Here is a 12,143-nt window from a genome sequence, read left to right as displayed (position 1 = left end):
ATTGATTGTATAAAACAAACTTAAAACCAAACTAATTCCAGCCTTTTCATCAATTTCCTTCACTCATTTGCTATCATTTCCACACTGTAAAATATTTGTTTTGTCTTTGTATGCCTCTATTGTGAAAAAGTAACTTTTCCTTTATGAAAATAATAATACTCCTCTGACCATGTATTTTCAATGGATTCCATGGCAGTTTTTACTTTCGCCACAAAGGGCATTGTGGTGATTTCTAAGGTGCTTTTGGCACCCCCACTGCCTCACAGACACTAGCCTATTCATCGCACAAAATGACATGTGCGCACCTGAAGCTCTCGCTAGCAAATGATCAGATCTCAACTGTTAGCAGTCTCTTACTGGCAGTAAGAATGGACAATTGCTTTCATTTTTCAAGTTTCATCACTCAGTTATTACACTTAACAAAGCAAGCATTGAAATACCATTATGTAAGGTGAAAATCCAAACCGGTCCATGCATTAATACTGGTATATAGTAAAACGCTGTTTACCACCCAGCTCTAAGTACATAAAAACTCATACACACCCATTCATTTGGTCCTAGTCTCACTCACTCCCATTCAACTACTTTCCTCACCCTTTCCATCGTACACTTCACACTTAGCAGTGCTTACACTGAACACACTCCCAAAAACATTTAGACAGTTAGATCGATGCTTTGTTGATAATTACTACCTTTGATGTGCAGGGCGCAATATCACACATAGCTTTTAATACTAGGCTTATGTGCCCTGACTTGACGTTTTGGAATACATCTTAATGTGTGTTTGTGTGAGCTGTATAATGTGACTAACTGATGTTTTTGATTCAGCAAGGAAAGAATGTGTCATTTCAGGGTGTGTGTTTGTGTCATATCTGTGTCTTATATTTGTGTGTGTGAGTGGGCGTTTGCATGTGTGCGTGCGTGTGCAAATGTACGTGTGTACCTACCTAGCGGTCTGCAGCATCATGACAGTGTTCTCTCCCTCGTAGGTGCACGTGGGCACGAAGGTAACATAGATGTCTGGGAGGGCGCTGCAGCGGGAGTAGCCGTGCCCACCACACGCCATGCGACACACCTCGATGCCCGCGCTGGCCGTCCATGTGGTGAAGGCTTTCAGGCCCGCGGACAGGGCATGGAGCTGGGTACAGGTCAGACGATGGCACAGGGTTATACAATTATATTGACACAGGATGGTAGAGGATGGGCACAGGGTACAGTTATATTGGCACAGAAAAAGCAGCAAATTAAAAATGATGTAATTTTTAATATGAATGAGGATCTTTCATTTAACTCCCTAGAGTTGATTGACGCACCAGTGCGCCAGTCTAAGTTACATAACAACAACAAAAAATCCACATTAAAAAAACCTGTCAGTTTAAGCTAGAGATATGTTTTTTGCATTGGATGTGTCTCAATCCACCGCCTCCTCCAGTGTCTCACTTCTGCGGTTGAAGGTTTCAGAGCTAGAGTGGTGTTTGTCAGACCATGAAACATCCCGAAAATCGGTCTTCTCACGAAAAAATCTGTAGCGTCTGAACCACTCTATGGAAAGCGGAGACTCTCACGTTCTTCGTTTTGCTCTACCACCCCCCAGAAATGTCAGAAGACTCGTCTGTAACGTTGATGTGTGGTAGCGCCCAAACCGTTTGGGCTACAAACTCGTTTGAAGGTAACCATTACCGGTTTAAAAAAACTAATTAAAGTTTGAAGGACGTTTGTGCCTACCCTAAAAAGGGGTTAAATATATAAAAAAGACAATTCGTTTCTTATGATACATTTTTTGACTGTCCTTTTTCACATTATGAATGTGTTATTCAATGTGTTTCTATGTGCTTTAGTAGCAAAGGCCAAATTAAATATTTTAATCAAATAATTGTTTAAAATTCAAAATCAAATAGCTAAATGATCCATAGTATGACCATCTTAAAACAATTCCATGTCAGCTTAGCACCGTCCCTCCCCCAACGTCTTAGACTAAAGAATTAACACCGACGAAGCCTGTTGTCAAAACACCTCCATTAAACTTCAGCCGCTTAAAATGGATTAAACATTTCAAGACTATTCAGTGAGTGGAGTGTTTTCCCATTTTTCCTGGTCAGGTCACGTGGTTAGGAAGAAAAAGAAAGAAAAAAAAAACTCTGGGCCATAGCCAGCCTTCTTTCATCATGTAGTATATCAAGGGGAGGTATTTACTTAGCCTGGGTACCAGTCTGTTTAGCTATCATTCCACTCCTTGTATAGCATGACACGGAGTACAAGGCGTGGAATGTTAGCAAAACAGATTCTGGATTTCAGGCTAGTATTTACTGTAAGTACCTCTGGTAGTTCACTGAAGTCTCCCTGGCTGATGTCTCCAGTGATGCGGTGGTAGACCTGGTTCATGTACTGACCAACAAACTTGTAGGCATAGGCTGTAGCCAGCAGGGGGAACAGCTTGTACTGTTGTGTCTGGTAGTCCATGATCTGGGGCTCCGCCTCCCTGGAGAAACCACAAAATAAGAATATAGACAGATGTAAGGTTAACGGTTCGATTGCGATCTTTTATATGTTAGTCTTTGAAGAACATTGAGATACAGATATTATATGAATAAGGCTTCCTAATATCTACCCGAACTCTATGTAACATCTATCTACATCAGCTCTCACACAATTAGAATAAGAGTATAGATTTTGTTAAAATGGTAAGGGTTAAAGTACTTTGCTTTCTATTCTTGTTTGTGTCTGAGTGTGTTACTTGTGTATGGATGTGCGCAAGTATGTGTGAGTATTTTTGTATTCCTTTGACTATTTACAGTGCCTTGCGAATGTATTCACCCCCTTGGCTTTTTGCCAAGAAAATGAAGATCTCGTACAACGCTGTGTACTACTCCCTTCACAGAACAGCGCAAACTGGCTCTATCCAGAATAGAAAGAGTGGGAGGCCCCGGTGCACAACTGAGCAAGAGGACAAGTACATTAGAGTGTCTAGTTTGAGAAACTGACACCTCACAAGTCCTCAACTGGCAGCTTCATGAAATAGTACCCACAAAACACCAGTCTCAACGTCAACAGTATAGAGGCGACTCTGGGATGCTGGCCTTCTAGGCAGTGTTGCAAAGAAAAAGCCATATCTCAGACTTTCCAATAAAAAGAAAAGATTAAGATGGGCAAAAGAACACAGACACTGGACAGATTAACTCTGCCTAGAAGGCCAGCATCCCGGAGTCACCTCTTGAGACGACTCCGGGATGAAGAAAGTTATTTGTTTCTGGCCATTTTGAGCCTGTAATCGAACCCACAAATGCTGATGCTCCAGATAATCAACTAGTCTAAAGAAGGCCAGGTTTATTGCTTCTTTAACCAGCACAACAGTTTTCAGCTGTGCTAACATAATTGCAAAATTGTTTTCTAATGATCAATTAGCCTTTTAAAATGATAAACTTGGATTAGCTAACACAACGTGCCATTGGAACACAGGAGTGATGGTTGCTGATAATGGGCCTCTGTACGCCTATGTAGATATTCCATAAAAAAATCTGCCGTTTCCAGCTACAATAGTCATTCACAACATTAACAATGTCTACAGTGTATTTCTGATCAATTTGATGTTATTTTAAAAATGGACCATTTTTTTGTTGCTTTTCTTTCAAAAACAAGGAAATTTCTAAGTGACCCCAAACTTTTTAACAGTAGTGCATTTTTCAGTATGTGTGTGTATTCAGGGTCATGTTCATTAGGCACCAAACGGATGGAAACACACCAAAGCATAACACAGGAAAGTAGTATCTGTACAATAAGAATATCAATTTCCGTCTCAAAACTTTTTGCTACAGTTTGTCCTACTGAACATGACCCTGGTGTGTACAGAGCTACAACTGACCCTGGGCGTATCTCAGACTGGTGCCGTACGGAACTGTAGCGGATGGCGATGGTGCAGGACTTGGCGAGGGCGTGGCCCGCTTCCCCCACGATCATGGACCTGATGAACACCATGGTGCCGTAGGTCAGCTTGGCACTGGGAGGCTTCACGTACGTACCATCTGCCTCCACCTGGTGGGGAGAATACATACGGTCTGTGGCAGCGGCTCCTCATAGGAGGAAGGGGAGGACCATCCTCCTCAGTGAATCTTTTTTTTTAAGAATGAAACTATAATAAATTTCTTCACGTCAACAAATAATTGATTAAAACACACTTTTTTGGACTGTAGCCGCAACAGCACTCTGTAGGGTAGCACCATGGTGTAGCCGGAGGACAGCTAGTTTCTGTCCTTCTCTGGGAACATTGACGTCAATACAAAGCCCAGGAGGCTCATGGTTCTCACCCCCTTCCATAGACTCACACTGTAATTATGACAACTTCAGAGCTCTTGCTGCATGAACTGACATGTTTTCCACCCAATCAAACGATCAAATAATGAATCTAGTACTGAAAGCATAAGCTTCAGCTAGCTAGCGCTGCATAAAATGTGGTGAGTAATTGACTCAAAGAAAGACAATAGTTGAACAGCTTTGAACAAATATATATTTTTTTAATGAAGGTGGAGAGAGGGAGATAGAGAGAGCTAGTTATATGTCATTGTATTTTTTTTCACTTAGCTAGCTAATGCAGCTAGCTAGTTTTGCCTACTCAAACACCCGGCTCAAACAGAAACAGATTCTATGTTAGCTAGCTAGCTATGGCTATCCTATCCAACACTGGCACTCTTCCAAGTCAAGGTAAGCTTTTAGTTTTATTAATTTATTGCCACCGGGGCCCACCGGTTTAACTACTAAACTGCTCGCTGACTGCACACTGTACTGCATGATTGTAGCGGGTTTACTAAAGCGTTAGTTCTAGTAGCTATGTAGACTAATATGCGAGAAGGAATACAATAAGCAAAGTGATCATGCTGTTTTTATGTGGCTGCTATGAAAGTGAGCTGTTTGTGTGTGATCAGTGGTGTATTCATTCCGCCGATTCTGTTGAAAAATGTTTCTTAAACTGAAGCAAACGGAACGGGATAAAATACCAGAATTTGTCCTATATAAACTCGTTTGCCACTGCTGGACTAATGACTACACCTTAGATCAGCTAGATGCAGGCAAGAGCGTGCAAGGCGGTAGTGAATTTGTCACGGTCTGTCACCTTGATTACAAAAATGTAGCTCCACCTGTGTGCACCTACGTTGTAAACTTTCATTCATAGGATGGGTATAGGGAAAAGTCGGGTATCATGTAGTAGCCTAAACCTATCGATGTTACGTTAAGCTGGGTGAATGGAATATGAATGACAGTCATCCAATATGCTTTAATAGAAATATGGCTCATACATTTATTTTTATTTTTTTTAAATCGTCCTCCCTGGTCTGTGGTATACAGTTCTAGGACAATCAGGTAGTAAGTATACACTCTGTGAGGAATATGCATACAATATACCTTAAAATCTAAGCTTTGTGACAGCATTAGACTCAACCAACAGAAACAAAAGAAAAGTGTCTCCTTGAAATGTGCTTAACTGCCCAGTCACTCACCTTTGCATATTTCATCAGCATGTGGTCGCGAGGAATTCGTACGTTCTCCAATTTCAGGTAACCATTGTCAACCTCATCAAAGCCAAACTTGGGTCCTATGTCCCCTACCACCACACCTGAGAGAGAAAGAGAGTGAGTTCATTAGACAGTAGGCTACCACCAACGCTACATACAGAGACACAGACAGACACACTCTTTTTGACACAAGCACAGCAGTATGTAAAGTACCTGGCAGTGGTATGTGTGTGTTCATACTGCGGAGAGGTACGATGAAGGCCTGCAGTCCGTGACACTTCCCCTGGGTGTGGAGCTGGGCCAGAACTATGGCGTAGTTAGACGTCTTACCCACTGGGGGGCGAGGGGGGGGAAGCAAGAGAGCGAGAGAGATTCTCACTATTAAAATAATTATATTGAAATCATTTGGCAGTCATTTAAGTCTCTAGTCCACACTACAATGATAATCAGAAGTAAATGGTTTGATCTTGTTCAGCAATGTTGTGGAATTTGTTTTCTTCAGAAGCTAAGTCCACAGACTTAACTGGGGATTGGTTTGATTGTACAGTGCATTCGGAAAGTATTCAGACCCCTTGACTTTCCACATTTTGCTACATTACAGCCTTATTCTAAAATGTATTTAAAAAAAGAATCCTCAGCAATCTACACACAATACCCCATAATGACCAAGTGAAAACAGGTTTAGACATTTTTGCAAATTTTTGAAAAATAAAACAAATGCCTTATTTACATAAGTATTCAGACCCTTTGCTATGAGACTCGAAATTGAGCTCAGACACATCCTGTTTCCATTGATCATCCTTGAGATGTTTCTACAACTTGATTGGAGACCACCTGTGGTAAATTCAATTGATTGGACATGATTTGGAAAGTCACACACCTGTCTATATAAAGTCCCACAGTTGACAGTGCATGTCAGAGCAAAAACCAAGCCATGAGGTCGAAGGAATTGTCCGTAGAGCTCCGAGACAGGATTGTGTTGAGGCACAGATCTGGAGAAGGGTACTAAAATATTTCTGCAGAATTGAAGGTCCCCAAAAACACATTGGCCTCCATCATTATTAAATGGAAGAAGTTTGGAACCACCAAGACTCTTCCTAGAGCTGGCCGCCCGGCCAAACTGAGCAATCGGAGGAGAAGGGTCTTGGTCAGGGAGGTGACCAAGAAACCGATGGTCACTCTGACAGAACTCTAGATTTCCTCCGTGGAGATGGGGGAACCTTACAGAAGGACAATCATCTCTGAAGCACTGTAAGGTCACCTGCTGTATTCGGTGCATGTGACAAATAAAATAAAACATTTGATTTGAAATGATAGCCCGCTTGAAGTTTGCCAAAAAGGTACCTAAAGACTCTCAGACCATGAGAACCACGGTTCTCTGATCTGATAAAACCAAGACTGAACTATTTGGCCTGAATTCCAAGCGTTACGTCTGGAGGAAACCTGGCACCATCCCTACGGTGAAGCATGGCGTTGGCAGCATCATGCTGTGGGGATGTTGTTCAGCAGCAGGGACTGGGAGACTTGTCAGGATCGAGGCAAAGATGAACGGAGCAATGTACACAGAGATCCTTGATGAAAACGTGCTCCAGTGCGCTCAGGTCCTCAGACTGGGGTGAAGGTTCACCTTCCAACAGGACAACGACCCTAAGCACACAGCCAAGACAACGCAGGATAAGTCTCTGAATGTCCTTGAGTGGCCCAGCCAGAGCCCGGACTTGAACCGATCGAACAGCTCTGGAGACCTGAAAATAGCTGTTCAGCAACGCTCCCAATCCAACCTGAGAGCTTGAAGGGATCTGCAGAGAAGAATGGGAGAAACTCCTCAAATACAGGTGCCAAGCTTGTAGCGTCATACCCAAGAAGACTCGAGGCTGTAATCGCTGCCAAAGGTGCTTCAACAAAGTACTGAGTAAAGGGTCTGAATACTTATGTAAATGTGATATTAAAAAAAATAATAATAATAAAAAAAATTACTGTTTTTGCTTTGTCATTACGGGGTATTGTGTGTAGATTGGGGGGGGGGAAGACAATTTAATCCATTTTAGAATAAGCCTGTAACTTAACAAAATGTGGAAAAGGTCAAGGGGTCTGAATACTTTCGAAAGGCACTGTATGTGTATCGGCCATGCCCTGAAGCTAAAGTGTGTGCGTGTACTCACGTCCCCCAGGCCACCACTTGATGGAGGTGATGGTCGGGCTGTTCATGACAAACTCCTGGGTGGCCGGGTCATACGTTGCCGTGGTTTCAAGCCCCCTGAGGTGGGTGCCTAGGCAACGAGAAAGACACCAAATCCCCCAAACACACAACACGTAAAACCAAAGAAAGAGAGTTATCACTAAGTTATGGCAGGAGCACATTGACATTTTAATATTATGCAGTGCAAACCTGACACAAGACTACTCTCAATCTCAAATAATAATGCAACTTCAAACTTAATATATTTACTGCTGTAAGATAAAGCTATTTGTTGTGTCTAGTGGTATTACTTTGAAGCATTTTTGTTTTTGTTAACCAGTTCCCTCACGCAAAATAAATTTATATTCTATAGTTGGAAAAGCTTTGTAGGTGTTTGACAGTTCAAAACCAAAGAAAATCCAATCTATTTCTTACAATTTGTGTACGGTTTAGGGCTGTCAAAGTTAACCCGACATGTTTTATGCTGTTCATTTTGCTACTGTTTTATCTCTCAGGTCAAAAGATTTAAACAATGATCCCAGTTGTAGTAGCAGCAGCAGGTTGTGACTAGTTCATGAAGAACATGGACCAGTAGCCTAGGCTAGATCTAATAGCTGTATTATATTCTACATCAACTCAGACCTGGCTGAGCTGTTAGTCTTCTGTGGAACTCATAACATTGTTGGACAGATTTAAATGCTCTTTGTATCCATAGAGCCCGTTCTTTTCCCCCCCTATAGTCAATTCTCCAATTAGAAATTGGAACGAATGAAGAACATTGATAAGAGGGAGTAGGCCTACTTAAACATTGAGACTCAATTGCCAGCTGTATGTTTCAGTGACTTTTGTGTTATGGTGAACCATTTTTGATCGATTATTTTGTGTTTCTTTCCTTTACAATCAAAACATAGTATGCCTATAACTAACGCCACTAACTCACATTATTTTAATCGTTTGACAGCCCTATTACGTTTATACAGTGAAGATAGATGTGACGAAGGACGTAGGTTGTCTGTCTTTAAACTCAATATACTTCCAAACACTGTAAGGGGGACAAAAGCGACAGAGGCGGATGGAGGGTAACTGGTTTTGGAAAGGATGTCACTGAGGGTGCTTTACAAGTGGACATGCACATTCACCGCGGCTGGCAACAAGACTGTGTGAGAACCAGGGGCAGAGCACATTCCAAAGGGAAGCCAATGCGAAGCCGTTCGGCCACAACACGCACTCTCCAAGCCAGCCAGTATTAGTGGTTTTAGTCAGCGTAAAAGCCAGAGTGAAATTTCCTTATTTTTTTTATAGCATTTTAAAAAAAAGGCCCAGTGCAGTCAAAAATATGATTCCTGTGTTTTATATATAATTCCACACTATGAGGTTGGAATAATACTGTGAAATTGTGAAAATGATAATGCCCTTTTAGTGCAAGAGCTGTTTGAAAAGACAGCCTAAAATGTCATCCTGCTTTGGTGGGATGGAGTTCTGGAATGCCTGGTGACATCAGGCGGTAAATTAGTACCAAACATCTGTCAATAACAGCTCGTTTGAGTATCCCTCTCCATACTAAGACCACTCCCAGACAGTGCTAGCAAAAATCTTGTTTGATAAATTGCTCTTTGCTAAGAAGCCATTTCTGTTTATTTTTGACCATTGAAAACAATCACACTAAGGTAGTTAATTGTTACCCAGAAACAATTTGATATTGAGATAAAAACGGCAGCATGGGACCTTTAACAACACAAACGTTCTGTCTGGGGAGACGTTTTTACGCAAAATTCCCTAACGAGTATGGGAGAGTTTTCTGGTGGCTCGACTCAAATGTCGAAGAGGTTGGGCATGCATCTCTTGTCCACTCCACAGAGCATGTGGGTGACCGGAGGTTGGTGATCAGGTACGGTTTGTTTGGCATTTTACCGTGGCCCATCTCTGTCTGTGCGTAGGTGCCGATGATCTCCAGGTTCCAGGCGGGTATGAAGAATGTCTCCATCTGCTCAGGACTGGCCTGGTTCAGCAGGGTGGGCAGGAACATTCCCAGGTGGAGGTCCAGCGGCTCTGACCGCCCACGGTGCACACAGCTGGGGCAGCGCCAAGAGGAAGGGGTAGGGGATAGGAGGGTAGTTTGAAGGGAGAAGAGGGTAAAGGAAGGATAGGACATTGGGGGGGCATGCAAAATAAGGTATAGCCAAGGGAGAATAATAGACCGTATAATGGTAAATGATAATGGAGAGATAGATGGAAAAGATGGGATTAGAAGTGTTGGTAAATAACATTTTGGGGGCAGAAAGGATGGATGAGGGATGAATAGATGGAGGGATGGGTGAAGGGATGGGGAGGAGTGCAAGAATTCATATAGAAAAATTAACTGAGCTGGTCATGCAAATTGTTGACTGCGGAGAACTGATTAGAATCGTAAGTTCATTCATTCAAAATAACCTTCTCATGCATGATTGTTGCAACACTTCATTTACTTGCCTGAAATGTTAATTTCCAAAAGCAGTGTAACCTGTACTCTCTCATTTCACTGAAAAAACATTTTCAATTCCAAATGAATTTTGAGGAAAACTTTGGGACGTGTTCATTAGGCACCCAAGGGAAGAAAACTGACACAAGGACACACTGGACTTGCTCCATTAACAAATGGCCAATTTAGTTTTCCATTGTAAAAGTTGTGATTGCATGGCCTCATGAACACAACCCTGAGGTAGTAAAATGTCAAATGTGTGACAACCAATACATCTGTCTATGCTAATGCTACCAACTAGTGCAGTGCAACTAGCAGTTTTAAAGCAGACTCTTTAGTCCAGGGGTAGGCAACCCTGTTCCTGGAGGGCCACAGGGACTGCAGGATTTTGTTCCCAGTATGCGCCACACCTGACCAATTGAGCTAATTCAGTCATTGGTCTTCCAGGTTGGTTAAATCAAAAACATGAAGTGCCTGTAAAACTCCAGAATCACAGTTGCCTACCCCTGCTTTAGTTTATAAGGAAGGGTGAAGCAGTTGTAAGGGCATTTAAGGTTAAGACAATAGGCTGTTTTTTATTGACCCAGGATTATTCGACAAAAGCAACGTCGCGAAAAAAATCTGTGCGATACGTGTTACGGAGACAGCAGGTAGCCTAGCGGTTAAGACTGTTGGGTCAAAAACCGAAAGGTCACTGGCTCAAATCCCCGAGCCGACTAGGTGAAACAAATCTGCCAATGTGCCCTTGAGCAAGGCACTTTTGCTCCAGGGTCACTGTCAATAATGGCTGATCCCTGGCCGGGACCCCACTCTCTGAGGGTGTCGGAGGGATTGTGAAATAAAACTAAACAAACTCATTTCCAATTCACACATACGTACACACTTTTACATGTACGAAATAGGACAAACGTAAACACCTACCTAATTATTATTAATAGATATAGGAGACATTTTCTAAAGATCGGCAACATTTTTATAGGTTCCACGGGTGGATATTTATTTTGTCGAACCTTCTTCATTGCGACAAATGACGAAACCAGTCTTTTTCGAATAAATGCCGATTGTCACAAATTTGAAGGTACACGGGCATGTGACGTCATCACGTAACTATACAAATAATGTTTCTTTGCAGGAAAAGGATTATCCTGACTTTCAAGAGGGCCTGAATTACTTAAAACCTTGCTTTTCTGGTTGGCTGGCAGGTTTCACCATCCAATTATTTCCGATCTACAGGAGTGCAAGTTTCACCATGGCACGGACAGTGGAGATACATTGGCACATGCAAATTATTAGAATATGGAAAATATTTGTAAATTATTGCATTCTATTGATGCTGGCTTTCACGGGCTACCTGAGACATGAAACAGATAGGTGGGAGGGCATACAGGGTGTTGCCAATGTGCAATTTGCCTAAATTGGGTAATGGAGACACTGACCACGACATTTATACTCAGCACTTTAAGGTTTTGCAGATTTTTTGTTGTTGAGGTGTGAGGTCATTTAATCCAGCTGTTTTTATTGACACAAGATAATTAAAATGGAAACGCAAGACAGCAGGTAATTGTGTCTATTTTCTATGCAAACTTTTAAAAATTCTGACACAAAAATCACTTGAAAAGTTTAATGGAAACCTAGCTAGCGAGTTGCTGAGAAGAAGTGAACCAGACCAGAACTCTGAAAAAAGAAGGCCTTCAGAAAATTCTCTAAAGCCAGTCCTAGACATTCCCTAGAGTAGTATTGTCATGGAAATGCCATGGTTACGTGATCGTGAATAATGTCCACTTCGCAGCGTCATAGAAGTGAAACATTGGCAACAAGAGACATCTGGTATGGCAAAAATTGTCTTACATCGCACAGATTTCTCTGCTTTCAGATTAACAATGGGATATTCAGGGATGTGAAACTCAAATCACACTGCATGTTCTTTGGCAGGACAGTGTGTCTTCTCTATCAGTTGAGACTTCGACAGACAAGAACAATTGTTAGGCCTATATTCATTCAT

General features: G+C 42.0%; 1 protein-coding gene across 3 annotated transcripts in view; it reads right to left on the bottom strand.

Moving 5' to 3' along the window:
• acox1 (acyl-CoA oxidase 1, palmitoyl) overlaps positions 1-12,143 on the bottom strand; it is a 30,996-nt gene that overhangs the window by 8,394 nt on the left and 10,459 nt on the right. For 2 of the 3 annotated variants that reach the window (XM_045706187.1, XM_045706191.1), the window contains 7 exons: positions 9,595-9,755; positions 7,667-7,774; positions 5,718-5,837; positions 5,490-5,605; positions 3,860-4,029; positions 2,317-2,479; positions 948-1,138 (listed from right to left, as the gene is read on the bottom strand). In XM_045706187.1, the coding sequence (XP_045562143.1) occupies positions 948-1,138; positions 2,317-2,479; positions 3,860-4,029; positions 5,490-5,605; positions 5,718-5,837; positions 7,667-7,774; positions 9,595-9,755 (1,029 nt within the window). The remainder of the gene's footprint in view (positions 1-947; positions 1,139-2,316; positions 2,480-3,859; positions 4,030-5,489; positions 5,606-5,717; positions 5,838-7,666; positions 7,775-9,594; positions 9,756-12,143) is intronic. The other variant, XM_045706183.1, reaches the window with a different exon arrangement.

Source organism: Salmo salar, chromosome ssa02 (assembly GCF_905237065.1).
Source record: "Salmo salar chromosome ssa02, Ssal_v3.1, whole genome shotgun sequence".
NCBI lineage: Eukaryota > Metazoa > Chordata > Actinopteri > Salmoniformes > Salmonidae > Salmo > Salmo salar.
Note: the sequence above shows the minus strand (reverse complement) of the source record. Positions and strands in the feature narration are given on the sequence as shown.